Source organism: Scyliorhinus canicula, chromosome 9, assembly GCF_902713615.1.
Source record: "Scyliorhinus canicula chromosome 9, sScyCan1.1, whole genome shotgun sequence".
NCBI classification, from domain to species: domain Eukaryota; kingdom Metazoa; phylum Chordata; class Chondrichthyes; order Carcharhiniformes; family Scyliorhinidae; genus Scyliorhinus; species Scyliorhinus canicula.
The window spans coordinates 131,436,922-131,454,402 of NC_052154.1; the positions used below are offsets into that span (position 1 = coordinate 131,436,922).

A 17,481-nucleotide genomic window follows, 5' to 3' on the forward strand; every position below is an offset into this window, starting at 1 on the left:
ATCGTGGGCCGAAGGGCCTGTTCTGTGCTGTATTTCTCTATATCTAAGGTCCATAAATAAGGCATTCACTTATAAATCCAATTTACTCAAGAGTAGAATCCACTGCCACCAGGAGTTTTTCAGGTGATTATATTGGCCAACATTGAATATGAAGCACAGAAACAGGATCTTCAGCTTGATGGCATTCATGATCTGTGTGAGCCCTCTTCCTCATTTGATGCTATCACCAGACCCTTATATTCCTTTCTCCCTTTTGTGGTTAGCCAGCTTACTATTAAATGCTATGTTATCCACCTCAACTACTTCTTGTGGTAGACAGTTTCGCATTGTTGGGGTGGTCCATACCCTGGAGATACCCCAGGAGATGCACTGTGGGACCTTCGGAGGTCCCCATGTGGGGGGGCATCCCCAAGCGAGGACTGCATGGGAATTGCAGAGGAATGTTCAACTTTCACTGGTCAATTACTGTGTGCCTGGAAGCCTCCGAAACTCCAACTTGTAAAACAGTGACCCAGGAAAAAGTTACAGGATTAACCCCAACTTTAATCTTTGGAGCTGGTTTAGCTCACTCGGCTAAATCGCTGGCTTTTAAAGCAGGCCAGTAGCACGGTTCGATTTCCCGTACCAGCCTCCCCGGACAGGCGCCGGAATGTGGCGACTAGGGGCTTTTCACAGTAACTTCATTTGAAGCCTACTTGTGACAATAAGCGATTTTCATTTTTCATTCAGTAACTATAATACTGACCCACTCACCAACTTCTGAAGAGGAGTCATATGGTGTTTCTCTCTGCACGGATGTATCAGAACTGCTGAATTTATTGAGCACTTTATTTCAGGTCTCCAACATGCAAAATATTTTGCATTTATATGGCGGCTTTGTTTTTTTTTTAATTCATTCTCAGAAAATGGACTTTCCTGGCAACATAAACATTCATTGCCCGTTCCTACCTACCCTTTGGTGATGGCATACCTTCTTTTTAAATTTAAGAGTACCCAATTATTTTTTCCAATTAAGGGGCAATTAAGCGTGGCCAATCCACCTATCCTGCACATCTTTTGGGTTGTGGAGGTGAAACCCACGCAGACACGGGGAGAATGTGTGGCATACCTTAAGTCCACGTAATGAACTTAACTCCTAAAGTGCGGTTAAGTCTGAAGTTCCAGAGTTTTGACCGAGCAATAATAAAATTAGTCTGTTAAAGGAGGATGTCACCCTTGTAAAAATCAGTTTGGCATGATTCATTAATACGGTGTTATTTTCCATGATAAGGTGCTTGCTTTCTTCACAGTTGTGTTAATAGAATCCTTCTTCAAACCTTAACAAGATACAGGAAGTCAGCACTGGAGAATGGAATGTACATATGATCAGGTATTTTTATTGTACCTGGTTCCAGCTGTAGTTTCTGGACAGCCAAGTTCTTGATAAATTACTTTAATGACCAGTTTCTAAATAAACGCAGTGTTTGAGGCTGTGGTTTTTCTTTTGAGGTGAAGGGAGTGTACTGGATGAAATAGGAGCTGAAAGATACAACACGTGTGCCACTATCCCTTTTCTCCCAGGAATTTGGTCTCAAGTACAGTCCAACTGTAAAGGAATCTTTCATTCAAAGTCCCAGTAATTTCACTCTAAATTGCTCTGAAACTCAGCTAAGTTATTGGATAACTGCTGCAAAAATGTGGGTATTGCAATAGTAAAAGTCACATTGGTAAAGAAAAGTTATAGGAAGCTTTGTTTTTTATCCAATCCATACCTAACCAAGGAAACCTAGATACCGATTACTAGTGACCAAAATGGAAAATTTACAATTTCTCAATGCTACATCTCTCACTTGGCATTCTAAAAGTGGTATCTTGTTCACAACTACAGAGGAACAGAGCATCGCAATGAAAATTATCAGAATTAACATGAGTTGTGTGCAAAACTGATTCAACCAAAAAGGCAACATCCTCATGAAAATTTTCAGCAAACCTATTTAATCTGGCGAAATGGCAAAAAGGCACTGAAAACCTAGAATGATTTTTGGGAGATGAGCATCAGACAAAGATATGTTAAGGCTTAAGTTGTCTCACAAATTTACTGATGATCACATCAATAAAATTCAAGTTTTAAAAATGATTTCTGGTTACTCTGTAGATTTTAAAAATAGATTTAGTGTACTAAATTATTTTTTTCCAATTAAGGGACAATTTAGCTTTGCCAGCTCACCTATCCTGCACATCTTTGGGTTGTGGGGTGAGACCCATAGAGACACAGGGAGAATGTGCAAACTCCACACGGACAGTGACTCGGAGCCGGGATCGAACTTGTGTCCTCAGTGGCGTGAGACAGCAGTGCTAGCCACTGCACCACCTTGCTGCCCCTACTCTGTAGATAAATGTGTTATTGGCCCTAAAACCAGCACCTTCAAGTCCCAAAGCACTTCAGAGGTGAAAATGGTGCAATGCAGGAATAAATATACAGTCAACACCCAAGGAAAGAAAAATATCTGTTCTTAGGTCCCAGTACTATACAATGTTGACCTGTTTAAAAGTGCACATATGTGGATATTAGGTGTAGAGAATTGAATCTGGTTGTGACAAAACACAACAGTGCAACAGCCCACAACATTTACTGTATAGGCTCAGACAACGAAGCTGCCAGCCTAAGTGAGACATAAGGGACACTTGCACCCAAAGGACAGCATCGACCTCAGGACATTCAGCAGGGGTTTGGCAAGATTTTAAGGTAATTGGAAAGTATTAATAAACAAAGGCTTGTCACACATTTTTCGATGAAGTAAACACTCCTTTAACATTAACATCCTACTGTAATTGATTTAAGCCGCATAAATACAAAGAGCTGAATCAATTGTACATTCCCTAACAGCTCCAACGATTACTGCAGCGTCTGCCTGCTGCTCATTCACTGTTGTGACTAGGCCTTACTCGAGGCCTGACCCTGCCAGCCCGAACCTACCACACTTCCCTCCCACAAACCCAGCTTCTTTGTCGGGCAGGGAAAATGAGCACTTTGCGCGTTAACAATATTTACCAGTAACGCAGGCATTCACGGCGGTCGGTTTCTGCGCTGTCACCACATAGTTGTAAGACATGGTGGCGGCCCGCGCTCTCCGACGATACCAGCTCTTTTCGCTCGCGCTTCCTCCGACCTCGCACTCCCGCCGTCCCCTGTCACGTGATCGCGGCCTGAGCAACGGCCGCTGGCTGACGAACAGCGGCCATTTTTGTTCGGGGCAAATGCCGCCACCTGACTCCTGTGACTGCTAATCCAGAGTGGATAGGCACTTCAGGCAGGACTGCACAACTTGATCAACGTATCCTTTCCCCTTCATGCCACCTTCACTGCCAGTCCCCAATAACATTTCTGGTTAACATACATTTGATAGCGGCAGTCGGTGTCTTTATACCGCATCTTCCGGCGAGACATGACACCCCTCTTCAATACACTATATTCACTCCCAGCCTCCCACAACCTCAACTTTATCACCTTTTTGTAATGAGACCTCCAATAGACGGGAAGAGCACCCGAGCCAAGGAACTGGTAGGCCCATCTGAGCAGTAAGAAGTGTTATTGGTCGGCTCAAGGGCAGAACCTGAGGCCATGGGGGAGAGCAAGGACTGCAGCAATGAGCAGGTGCCTAGGATTTGTGAGTTGCAGCATGGAGGAACCAAGGCGATAAATATGGCCGCAACTTCCAATCCAAGGACTGCTGCCACCCAGAAGGACAAGACATATGCATGGGAGCTCCTCCACCCGCAAGTTCCCTCCAAGTCACAGACTATTGTGACTTGGATTTGGAACTATATTGCCATTCCTTCACTGTTACTGGGTCAAAGTCCTGGAACTCCCTCACTAACTGCACTGTGGGTGTACCTGCATAACGGACTGCATTTCAAGGCAGTGGCTCACCACAACCTTTTTTAGGACAACTGGGAATGGGCAATATAAAATGCTGGTAGAGCCATTCTTTGAAAGAATAAAAAAAAAGCTTGAAACCTATGACGGTGGCTAGAAAGCCGAGAAGTGGACCAGACATAATACTGGAGACCTTTGCGGACTGATGGTACAGTACTCCTGAGTCCAAGAAGCCCCAAGATTTCCCTCCTGTCTGGGAGATGAGGTAATAGGGTTGCTACATAGTAGACTTATAACTAATATCAGGACATATGGAGTCAAAGGACAAGGAGCAGACAGATTAGAAATTTAGCTACAAAACAGAAAACAGCATTGGGTTAAAGGTAATTGCTCAGATTGACAAAGGTGTCTAACGGTGTTTCACAGCGATTGGTAATGGGACCATAGGGGCAGCACGGTAGTATGGTGGTTAGCATAAATGCTTCACAGCTCCAGGGTCCCAGGTTTGGTTCCCGGCTGGGTCACTGTCTGTGCGGAGTCTGCACGTCCTCCCCGTATGTGCGTGGGTTTCCTCCGGGCGCTCCGGTTTCCTCCCACAGTCCAAAGATGTGCGGGTTAGGTGGATTGGCCATGCTAAATTGCCCATAGTGTCCTTAAAAGTAAGGTGGGGGGGGGGGGGGTTGTTGGGTTACGGGTATAGGGTGGATACGTGGGTTTGAGTAGGGTGATCATTGCTCGGCACAACATCGAGGGCCGAAGGGCCTGTTCTGTGCTGTACTGTTCTCTGTTCTATAGTTGTTCACAATTTACATAAATAATTTGGACTCTACCTCCTTAATATCTGCCCCTCTGCTTTTTGGTCTCCCCTTTGTGTGTTTTTTTCATCAGTGTCAAATCTCCTTTGCCAGCTTCTTCTCTAAACTACACATCCAGACCTTTAACACAGTCTCACGTGTGTACACACTGAATCCCATTTTCTGCCATCTACCATTTTAGGAAGAAAATAATTATTTGCACAGAGACTGTACTCGTAGCACATTGTGAAAAGATTGTGTAGTTGGCTGTAATAAACATCCACTGTATGACACCAGAGATGTTATCAATTTGAGATAGCCTATGAAGCATTGCTCAAAGGTTTACATGGACACAATTGGAGCCTGAAAACATTTATGTTTCGGGTGCAACCAGATTTGCAAAACTATAACCAAAGTTACTTGTGTGTATCAATTTGGTTTTTTTTTAGAAATATTTTTATTGAAGGCATTTTTCATATATACAAAAGTCAAACCTCGGCAATAGGTAACAACATTAACAACCCACCCTCCCCATCTTCCCCCCTCCCCACCACCCCAAGCCTACGGTTATTTCACAGTGCCAGGGACCCAGGTTCGATTCCCGACTTGGGTCATTGTGTGTGCGGTGTCTGCACGTTCTCCCCTTGTCGGGTTTCCTCCCATAAGTCCCGAAAGATGAGCTTGTTAGGTGAATTGGACATTCTGAATTCTCCCTCAGTGTATCCAAACAATAGGGATTCCGACTACGGAATTTTCACAGTAACTTCATTGCAGCGTTAATGAAAGTCTATTTGTGACACTAAAAAAGGTTTTCTTTTCCTACCCCTCATACTCGTCCCAAACGAAACAAAACACCCACAACTCCTCCCCCCCCCCCAACACACTGCTGATACCTCAATTCACTTTAAAGAAATCGATAAACGGCCGACTCCAAATAACGCCACCTCCGGCCTCAAAGCTATCCCTATGCCCAGAATTGTGGATATTACATCCCAAAACCCCCTCAACCTTGGACCTTCCCAAAACATATGCACATGCGTCACCAGCCCTCCCGCACACTACCCATATCTATCCTCGACCCCCATGAAAAGAACCAACTCATCCTCGAGACCATCATGTGGGCTCTATGCACCACCTTAAACTGAGGCTTTCCTCGCACACGATGAGGAAGCATTCACCTTCCATAGTGTGGAAATCAACAGTAGGCACGGCGAGTACTCTTCAATCAAACTTTATTGGCTTGTGCTCAAGGAGAACAATACCGTGGGATTCATTGCGATGTTCTGCCGAAACCAGCGAAACAATGATACTTATAACATTTTCAGCCAATAGGTTTATAGTAACAATCCAATTCCTTAATTTGCATGTTAACACACCAATACTATCACATTTAAACTTTCATTTTGAGCCAATGAAAGGACAGCATACTCTGGCCAATAGAAAACAATGTATGTTGGACCAATAAAGAATACAGTAAGAAGTCTTACAACACCAGGTTAAAGTCTAACAGGTTTGTTTCGAATCACTAGCTTTCGGCGCACAGCTCTTTCCTCAGGTGAATCAGATATTTTCAATCATTCGTTTGCATATCCCATCTCATCATCTATCCTTGGGTGGTTGTTGTGATTTACAGGGAGTACGTCTTGTTTGACTACCTTCATCATTCTGACCTCAGCAAATCCATAACCTTCACGAAGGAACAGTTTATTATGGATTCCACACTCCCCCCACCCACCCCCTTTTGTCATTCAAGGACAACTCAGAATCTTACTCAACCTTACTCAAGCTTGGGCAGCACGGTGGCGCAGTGGTAGCACTGCAGTCTTACGGCGCCGAGGTCCCAGGTTCGATCCCGGCTCTGGGTCACTGTCCGTGTGGAGTTTGCACATTCTCCCCGTGTTTGCGTGGGTTTCACCCCCACACCCCAAAGATGTGCAGGGTGGGTGGATTGGCCACGCTAAATTGCCCCTTAATTGGGAAAAATGAAACGGGTACTCTAAATTTATTTTTAAAAAGCTTACTCAAGCTCTATCTCTACTAGTCGTTGGGCTTCCTTGCCCGTGGGGTCATAATCATTGAGGAGGAGAAGGAGCTGGGCTGCTGGCTTGTTACCCGGGGCTTGTGGGGTCCTTAATTGGCAGACAGAGCGAACACAACAAAGGAGGAGCTGTATGACCGCATACAGGATGATGAGAAGGGCAAGGCCTACCGCAAGCTATTTGAGGGAGGTCTTAACAAATTCTCCAAGCAACCCTCCAATATCAGGGAGCCATCCCCACCAATCAAAAGACTTTTCTTGAGCCAAGGAACAGAGAAGGCGGACTTGCTCCTGAATATTGCTCACATCCGTCTCGATTCTCTGCTCCTTATTAACATAGAAACAACAAGATTCGTTAATGGCTGCACAGACACCCGCCCCCCCTGCTGATAGGAAATCAAGGGCCACATGATTCTGGAGTACTACTTTAGAGCGGGACTAAATCTCTGATTGCAATCCCTGGCTGCCAGCCACAGTTATATTCTCAATGAGTTCCATAGCGGCAGAGATGTCAATGATAGCCCTCTCTAATTCTGAGACTCCTGGACCTGGGATGAGGGCCTGGACAAACTGGTGGAACCCAGTATTACGGGTAACCAGTGGGTTCGGGACCGATCGTTTATAACGCCCAGAGGTCCCAGGTGGTTATGGAGGGAGTGAATGGCAAGGCGTTGGACCCCAAAGGCCTCAGAATTAATATTGCCATTGGCGCAGTCCTGCCCAATCAACGGGAAGGGTCTTATAGGCCCTATTTCCACAAAGCCAGATGGAACCATTGCGAACAATGGTCGATTACCAATGAGCATGGTTCTGACAGAATCTAAGCCAATTCAAAACAAACGTAGAATTGGTCTGGGCATAAAGCGAATTCGACAGGTCCGACTAAGTCGTAGTGCTCATAGTGCCAGTTGGTCTGGGCACCCAGCAGTATTTCTATATTTATAGGTCCCAAATGATTGCGGAGTTACCCAGGGTCAAATTATACGCCTGCTTACAATCACACCCGCTCCAGTTAGTATATGTGAGATTGGTCTCAAAGGAAGGGGCCTAGAGTAGGAGTGTCGACTCATTCCTTTGCATTCCCAAAAAGATGCCATTGGGCCTGACTGGTTATAAAAGCAGAATCAGGGCAGCACGGTGGTGCAGTGGGTTAGGCCTGCTGCCTCATGGCGCCGAGGTCCCAGGTTCGATCCCGGCTCTGGGTCACTGTCGTGTGGAGTTTGCACATTCTCCCCATGTTTGCGTAGGTTTCGCCCCCACAACCCAAAAGATGTGCAGGCTAGGTGGATTGGCCATGCTAAATTGCCCCTTAATTGGAAAAAAATAATTGGGTACTCTAAATTTATAAAAAATAAATAAAAGCAGAATCGAGGGCAGCATGGTTATGCAGTGGATAGCACTACTGCCTCACGGCGCTGAGGTCCCAGGTTCATTCCCATCGCTGGGTCACTGTCCGTGTGGAGTTTGCACATTCTCCTTTGTGCCACCGTGTTGCCCTCCTTCCCGATCATCATAGCCAGCAAGATAGGCACAGGAACTTAATGGTAACTCATCCACCCAAGTATTACCTCGGGTATTGTTCCTTCTAACGCATAGTCAGGCTGACCCCTTAATGGCCACAGAGGTGGGCTACTGCCTCCAAATGGGCGCATGGCGGATGAAGGCCCCATACTACCTTGGGACCATTTAAGGGGAGGGCTAAAAATCGCATCTCTAAGGGTTAGTGAGAAAATGAGTACAGATCCAACATTTTGTCCAATTGCCCTGTGAAGCAATGGCCTGCATCCTTTGGCCTGAGAATTATTAGTCCATGCCCTGCAAGGGCAATGCACGAGAGGGTCAAGATTAGAGACCACATCCCAATGGTCTAGTCAAGGTTCTGGCTCAGACACTTTCGATCGTGGTCGGTGGCCGCTTGACAAGTGAGGCATGGATCCACAAAGGTTGTCCCTCAACTTTCATGGCCGTGCAGCATCTGGTAAGGGCCTTCCCAACGAGGTTCTAGGCAGTGTTTCCCCCAGAAGACCTTCACGAGGACCAAATGTCCCGGCTGGTACTGGTGGCACCCTTCAGTGATAGCTTTCTTCTCCGCTTCTGCGACCTGGGTGTACAAGTTTTTAAGAGATTTAGTTAATGCTATGCAATAGCCCAACATTCCCTCATAAACCTGAGGAGGGAGGGGCGAACCACGAAGGGAGGTGGGAAGACAGCTAAACCTGGGGAGAGGGAGGCGAACCGTGGAGGGGGGGGGACAGGAGAGGAGGGCCGGCGGGGTGGGGCAGGGGCAGGGAAGTGGGAGCCGGAGGGAGGGGACGGGATGCCAAAATGAGCATGACACTTCCAGGAGCGGGGAACGAGGAAAATGGAGATGGAGGACGGGAGGAGCGGCAGAAGCGGGGGCAAGCGTGGGACGGCAGTGAGACCCGTCCGGGAGGGGCGGACGACAACAACACACAGCACAGCTAAATATCGCACACTGTGATTTTCTCCCTGGCACCCAAATGTGTGTGTGCCCCCCCAGTCCCCGCCACCCCCATTCCACACCCCCCCCCCCACCCCCCCCCCCCCACCCCCCCACCACCCCCCCCCCCCCCCCCCCCCCCCCCCGCAGGCGGTCACCTACTTACGTGGTGTGGGTAATTTTTTAATTTTTAAAAAATAATTTTTATTGGAATTTTTTGAAAAATATATATCAACAAAACAATAATAACAATAAGAATAATAATAATAAACACCCCCCGGCACCCGTAATAACGCAGATAACAAACCCCCCCACCCCCCCCCCCACCCTAATAAACAACAAAATAAATTAACAATAAGCAAATTAACTTAAACCCTAAATTAACTATCCCCCTAAAACCACCCCCCTTCCCCGCCCCCCTTTCTCCCCCTCCTTTCCCCCCCTTTCACCCCCCCTTCTTCCCCCCTTTCCCCCTCCCCCCCTCCCCCCCCCACTCCCCCCCCCCCTCCCCTCCTTTCCCCCTGGTTGCTGCTGCTGCTGACCTAGTACTTTATCGTTGAGCCAGAAAGTCGAGGAAAGGCTGCCACCTCCTAAAGAACCCTTGTATCGACCCCCTCAGGGCGAACTTGACCCTTTCCAACTTAATGAATCCCGCCATGTCATTAATCCAGGTCTCCACACTCGGAGGTCTTGCATCTTTCCACTGCAGCAAGATCCTCCGCCGGGTTACTAGGGACGCAAAGGCCAAGACATCGGCCTCTTTCGCCTCCTGCACTCCCGGCTCCACCCCAACTCCAGAAAATCGCAAGTCCCCACCCTGGTTTGACCCTGGATCCAACCACCCTCGACACCGTCCTCGCCACCCCCTTCCAGAATTCCTCCAGTGCCGGGCATGCCCAGAACATATGGGCATGGTTCGCTGGACTCCCCGAACACCTGACGCACCTGTCTTCGCCCCCAAAGAACCTACTCATCCTAGATCCGGACATGTGGGCCCGGTGCAGCACCTTGAACTGGATGAGACTAAGCCTCGCACATGAAGAGGAGGAGTTCACCCTCTCCAGGGCGTCCGCCCATGTCCCCTCCTCAATCTGCTCCCCCAGCTCCACCTCCCACTTAGCCTTCAACTCCTCTACCGACGCCTCCCCCACCTCCTGCATTACCTGGTGGATGTCAGACACCTTCCCATCCCCGACCCACACCTACGAAAGCACCCTATCCCTTACCCCCCGCGGGGGCAGCAAAGGGAACCCCTCCACCTGTCGCCTAGCAAACGCCTTGACCTGAAGGTACCTGAACATATTCCCCGGGGGGAGCTCAAACTTCTCCTCCAGTTCACCAAGGCCCGCGAACCTCCCGTCAATAAACAGGTCTCCCAACTTCCTAATGCCCGCCCTGTGCCACCCCAGGAACCCGCCATCCATGTTCCCTGGGACAAACCGGTGGTTCCCCCGCAGCGGGGTCTCCACCGAGCCCCCCACTTCCCCCCTGTGTCGCCTCCACTGCCCCCAAATTTTGAGGGTAGCCGCCACCACCGGGCTCGTAGTGTACCTCGTTGGAGGGAGCGGCAGCGGCGCCGTTACCAGTGCCTTCAGGCTCGTGCCTCCACAGGACGCCATCTCCATCCGTTTCCATGCTTCCCCCTCCCCATCCATTATCCACTTACGTACCATCGAGATGTTAGCCGCCCAATAGTACCCAGTGAGGTTGGACATCGCCAGGCCCCTCTATCCCTGCCCCGCTCCAAAAAGATCCTCCTTACCCCCGGAGTCCTGTGCACCCAAACAAATCCCAGAATGCTGCTGTTCACCCTTCTAAAAAAGGCCCTCGGAACAAAAATGGGGAGGCACTGAAACAAAAACAAAAACCTCGGGAGCACCGTCATTTTAACGGACTGTACTCTACCCGCCAACGACAACGGCAGCATGTCCCACCTTTTAAATTCCTCCTCCATCTGCTCCACCAACCTAGTAAAATTGAGCTTATGCAGAGTCCCCCAGCTCCTAGCCACCTGAACCCCCAGGTACCTAAAACTCCTCACTGCCCTCTTTAGCGGGAGCCTACCAATCCCCTCCTCCTGATCTCCCGGGTGTACGACAAACAGCTCACTCTTGCCCAGGTTCAATTTATATCCCGAGAAACTCCCGAACTCAGCAAGAATCTCCATCACCTCCGGCATTCCCCCCACCGGGTCTGCTACATACAACAGCAAGTCGTCCGCATACAGCGACACTCGGTGCTCCTCCCCACCTCGTACAAAACCCCTCCACCTCCTCGACTCCCTAAGAGCCATGGCAAGAGGCTCAATTGCCAGCGCAAAAAGCAAGGGGGACAGGGGGCACCCCTGCCTCGTCCCACGGTGGAGCCTGAAGTACTCGGACCTCCTCCCATTTGTCGCTACACTCGCCATCGGGGCCTCGTACAGCAACCTCACCCATTTAATAAACCCCACCCCAAACCCGAACCTCTCCAACACCTCCCACAAGTACCCCCACTCAACCCTGTCAAAGGCCTTCTCCGCATCCAATGCCACCACAATCTATGCCTCTCCTTCTGCTGCCGGCATCATTATCACATTTAGCAGCCTTCGCACGTTAGTGTTCAGCTGCCTACCCTTTACAAAACCCGTCTGATCTTCATGAACCACCCCCGGCACCCAGTCCTCTAGTCTAGTGGCCAAGATCTTCGCCACCAACTTGGCGTCTACATTCAGCAGTGAAATTGGCCTGTATGTTCCGCACGGCAAGGGGTCCTTATTACGCTTCAGGATCAGGGAGATTAGCGCCCGAGACATCGTCGGGGGCAGAACACCCCCTCCCATGCCTCGTTGAAGGTCCTAACCAACAGGGGGCCCAGCAGGTCCGCATATTTCTTATAAAATTCAACCGGGAACCCATCCGGTCCCGGCGCCTTCCCCGACTGCATGTGGCCAATCCCACTGACCAGCTCCTCCAACTCGATCGGCGCCCCCAGTCCCTCTACCAGCTCCTCCTGCACCCTTGGAAATCGGAGCCTGTCCAAAAAACTCTCCATTCCCCCTCCCACCGCCGGCGGCTCCGACCGGTACAGTTCCCTATAGAAGTCCCTAAAAACCTCATTGACCTCTGCCCCCTGCCGCACCACATTCCCATCTCTATCCTTCACTCCACCAATAGACATAGAACATAGAACACTACAGCGCAGTACGGGCCCTTCGGCCCTCGATGTTGCGCCGACCTGTGAAACCATCTGAAGCCTATCTGACCTACACTATTCCATTTTCATCCATATGTCTATCCAGTGACCACTTAAATGCCCTTAAAGTTGGCGAATCTACTACTATTGCAGGCAGGGCGTTCCACACCCCTACTACTCTCTGAGTAAAGAAACTGCCTCTGACATCTGTCCTATATCTATCACCCCTCAATTTAAAGCTATGTCCCCTCGTGTTGGTCATCACCATCCGAGGAAAAAGACTCTCACTGTCCACCCTATCTAACCCTCTGACTATCTTATATGTCTCTATTAAGTGACCTCTCAGCCTTCTCCTCTCTAACGAAAACAACCTCAATTCCCTGAGCCTTTCCTCGTAAGACCTTCCCTCCATACCAGGCAACATCCTAGTAAATCTCCTCTGAACCCTTTCCAAAGCTTCCACATCCTTCCTATAATGTGGTGACCAGAACTGCACGCAGTACTCCAGGTGTGGCCGCACCAGAGTTATGTACAGCTGCAGCATGACCTTGTGGTTCCGAAACTCAATCCCCCTGCTTATAAAGGCTAGCACACCATATGCCTTCTTAACAGCCCTATCAACCTGGGTGGCAACTTTCAGGGATTTATGTACCTGGATGCCGAGATCTCTCTGTTCATCTACACTACCAAGAATCTTGCCATTAGCCCAGTACTCTGCATTCCTGTTACTCCTTCCAAAGTGAACCACCTCACACTTTTCCGCATTAAACTCCATCTGCCACCTCTCAGCCCAGCTCTGCAGCTTATCTATGTCCCTCTGTATCCTATAACATCCTTCAGCACTATCCACAACTCCACCGACCTTCGTGTCATCTGCAAATTTACTAACCCATCCTTCTACACCCTCTTCCAGGTCATTTATAAAAATGACAAACAGCAGTGGCCCCAAAACAGATCCTTGCGGTACACCACTAGTAACTGAACTCCAGGATAAACATTTGCCATCAACCACCACCCTCTGTCTTCTTTCAGCTAGCCAATTACTGATCCAAACCGCTAAATCACCTTCAATTCCATACTTCTTTATTTTCTGCAATAGCCTACCGTGGGGAACCTTATCAAACGCCTTACTGAAATCCATATACACCACATCAACAGCTTTACCCTGATCCACCTGTTTGGTCACCTTCTCAAAAAACTCAATAAGGTTTGTGAGACATGACCTACCCTTCACAAAACCGTGTTGAGTATCGGTAATCAACTTGTTCTTTTCAAGATGATTATAAACCCTATCTCTTATAACCTTTTCCAACATTTTACCCACAACCGAAGTAAGGCTCACAGGTCTATAATTACCAGGGTTGTCTCTACTCCCCTTCTTGAACAAGTGGACAACATTTGCTATCCTCCAGTCTTCCGGCACTATTCCTGTCGACAAAGACGACATAAAGGTCAAGGACAAAGGCTCTTCAATCTCCTCCCTGGCTTCCCAGAGAATCCTAGGATAAATCCCATCTGGCCCAGGGGACTTATCTATTTTGACATTTTCTAAAATTGCTAACACCTCCTCTTTTTGAACCTCAATTCCATCTAGCCTGGTCGACTGAACCTGAGTGTTCTCCTCGACAACATTGTCTTTCTCCAGTGTAAATAATGACGAAAAATATCCATTTAATGTTTCCCCTATCTCCTCTGATTCCACACACAACTTTCCACTACTATCCTTGATTGGCCCTGATCTTACTCTAGTCATTCTTTTGTTCCTGATATACCTATAGAAAGCCTTAGGGTTTTCCTTGATCCTACCCGCCAACGACTTTTCGTGTCCTCTCCTCGCTCTTCTTAACTCTCCCTTTAGGTCCTTCCTGGCTAACTTGTAACTCTCAAGTGCCCTAACTGAGCCTTCATGTCTCATCCTAACATAAGCCTTCTTCTTCCTCTTGACAAGTGCTTCAACTTCCTTAGTAAACCACGGTTCCCTTGCTCGACAACTTCCTCCCTGCCTGACAGGTACATACTTATCAAGGACACGCAGTAGCTGTTCCTTGAAAAAGCTCCACATTTCGATTGTACCCATCCCCTGCAGTTTCCTTCCCCATCCTATACATCCTAAATCTTGCCGAATAGCATCATAATTGCCTTTCCCCCAGCTATAATTCTTGCCTTGCGGTATATACCTATCCCTGCCCATTGCTAAAGTAAACATAACCGAGTTGTGATCGCTATCACCAAAGTGCTCACCTACATCTAAATCTAACACCTGGCCGGGTTCATTACCCAGTACCAAATCCAATGTGGCCTCGCCCCTTGTTGGCCTGTCTACATACTGTGTCAGAAAACCCTCCTGCACACACTGCACAAAAACTGACCCATCTATAGTACTCGAACTATAGTATTTCCAGTCAATATTTGGAAAGTTAAAGTCCCCCATAACAACTACCCTGTTACTCTCGCTCCTGTCAAGAATCATCTTTGCAATCCTTTCCTCTACATCTCTGGAACTATTCGGAGGTCTATAGACAACTCCTAACAGGGTGACCTCTCCTCTACTGTTCCTAACCTCGGCCCATACTGCCTCAGTAGACGAGTCCTCAAGCGTCCTTTCTACCGCCGTAATACTTTCCTTGATTAACAATGCCACACCCCCCCCTCTTTTACCATCTTCTCTGTTCTTACAGAAACATCTAAATCCTGGAACCTGCAACAACCATTCCTGTCCCTGCTCTACCCATGTCTCCGAAATCGCCACAACATCGAGATCCCAGGTACCAACCCATGCTGCAAGCTCACCCACTTTATTCCGGATGCTCCTGGCATTGAAGTAGACACACTTCAAACCAGCGTCCTGCTTGCCGGTCCCCTCTTTCGAACTTTTAACCCTATCCCTGACCTCACTACTCTCAACATCCTGTACACTGGGACTACAATTTAGGTTCCCATCCCCCTGCTGAATTAGTTTAAACCCCCCCGAAGAGCACTAGCAAATCTCCCCCCCAGGATATTGGTACCCCTCTGGTTCAGGTGAAGACCATCCTGTTTGTAGAGGTCCCACCTACCCCAGAATGAGCCCCAATTATCCAGGAAACCAAAACCCTCCCTCCTGCACCATCCCTGTAGCCACGTGTTCAACTCCTCTCTCTCCTTATTTCTCACTTTGTTAGCACGTGGCACGGGTAACAACCCAGAGATAACAACTCTGTTTGTTCTAGCTCTCAGCTTCCACCCTAGCTCCCTGAATTTCTGTCTCAAATCCCCATCTCTCTTCCTACCTATGTCGTTGGTACCTATGTGGACCACGACTTGGGGCTGCTCCCCCTCCCCCTTAAGGATCCCAAAAACACGATCAGAGACATCACGAACCCTGGCACCTGGGAGGCAACACACCAACCGTGAGTCTCTTTCGTTCCCACAGAACCTCCTGTCTGTTCCTCTAACTATGGAGTCCCCAATGACAAGTGCTCTGTTCCTCTTCTCCCTTCCCTTCTGAGCAACAGGGACAGACTCTGTGCCAGAGACCTGCGCCCTATTGCTTACCCCTGGTAAGTCGTCCCCCGCAACAGTATCCAAAACAGTATACTTGTTATAGAGGGGAACGGCCACAGGGGATCCCTGCACTGCCTGCCGGTTCGCTCTCCCTCCCCTGACGGTAACCCATCTACTTTCTTCTTTTACCTGAGGTGTGACTACCTCCCTATAACTCCTCTCAATAACCTCCTCCGCCTCCCGAATGATCCGAAGTTCATCCAGCTCCAGCTCCAGGTCCCTAATGCGGCTCTCGAGGAGCTGGAGTTGGGTGCACTTCCCGCAGATGTAGTCAGAAGGGACACTAGAGGTGACCCTTTCCTCCCACATTCTGCAGGAGGAACATTCAACTGCCCTAGCCTCCATTCCCACTGAACTAACTTCCCAACTACTGAAAAATAAAAATAAATCTCCCTAGCCGCGTCCCGCTTACGAAGATGGTGCGCCAGCATCCTGCTCGCCTTCTCTCCATACTCATAGACCGCTCCCTGCGTCTTCCTCCACTGTGTCTCCGCCTTTCTGGTTGTCAATAAATCAAACTTGGCCTGCAAGCTACGCCGCTCCCCCAGCAATCCCTCCTCCGGGGCCTCCGCGTACCTCCTATCCACACTCAACAGCTCCTCCACCAGTCTCTCCCTCTCCCTCCTCTTCCCCCTTTCCCTATGGGCTCGGATGGAGATCAGCTCCCCCCTAATCACTGCCTTCAGAGCCTCCCACACCATCCCCACCTCGACCTCCCCAGTATCATTGACCTCGAGGTACCTCTCGATACATCCCCGAACCCTCCTACACACCTCCTCATCAGCCAACAACCCCACGTCCAGACGCCAGAGCGGGCGCTGGTCCCACACCTCCCCCATCTCCAGATCCACCCAATGCGGAGCATGGTCCGAAATCTCGGCCTCCTCCACACTCGGGACCAGTCCCCTGCTCAAAACAAAGAAATCAATGCGGGAATAAACCCTGTGCACATGGGAGAAAAAAGAGTACTCCCGAGCCCTCGGCCTCCCGAACCTCCAGGGATCCACTCCTCCCATCTGGTCCATAAACCCCCTCAACACCTTGGCCGCCGCCGGCCTCCTGCCTGTCCTTGAACTAGAATGATCCAGTAGGAGATCCAGCACCGTATTGAAGTCCCCCCCCCCCCATGATCAGGCCCCCCACCTCCAGGCCAGGAATGCGGCCCAACATACGCCTCATGAAACCAGCATCATCCCGATTTGGGGCGTACACATTAACCAACACCACCCTCTCCCCCTGCAGCTTACCACTCACCATCACATATCTGCCGCCACTATCAGCCACAACCTCAGACGCCTCAAACGCCACCCTCTTCCCCACCAGGATCGCCACCCCCCGGTTCTTCGAGTCGAGCCCCGAGTGGAAAACCTGCCCCACCCACCCCTTCCTCAGACGGACCTGGTCCGCCACCTTCAGGTGGGTCTCCTGGAGCATGGCCACGTCCGCCTTCAGCCCCTTCAGATGCGAAAACACCCAGGCCCGCTTAACCGGCCCATTCAACCCCCTCACGTTCCACATAATCAGCCGGATCAGGGGGCACCCCGCCCCCCTCCCCCGTCGACTAACCATAGCCCATCGACTGCTCGACCCTGGCCATCACCCATTCGGCCCATTT

At 49.5% G+C, this 17,481-nt stretch overlaps 1 protein-coding gene across 1 annotated transcript in view; it reads right to left on the reverse strand.

Annotated features, from left to right (window-relative positions):
* The window catches only part of ddb1 (damage-specific DNA binding protein 1), a 181,695-nt gene extending 178,507 nt beyond the window's left edge, over nt 1–3,188 (reverse strand). Inside the window, exon 1 of the mRNA XM_038807595.1 lies at nt 3,032–3,188. Within this exon, the coding sequence (XP_038663523.1) occupies nt 3,032–3,092 (61 nt within the window). The 5' untranslated portion in view covers nt 3,093–3,188. The remainder of the gene's footprint in view (nt 1–3,031) is intronic.
* Nucleotides 3,189–17,481: the final 14,293 nt, after the last annotated feature.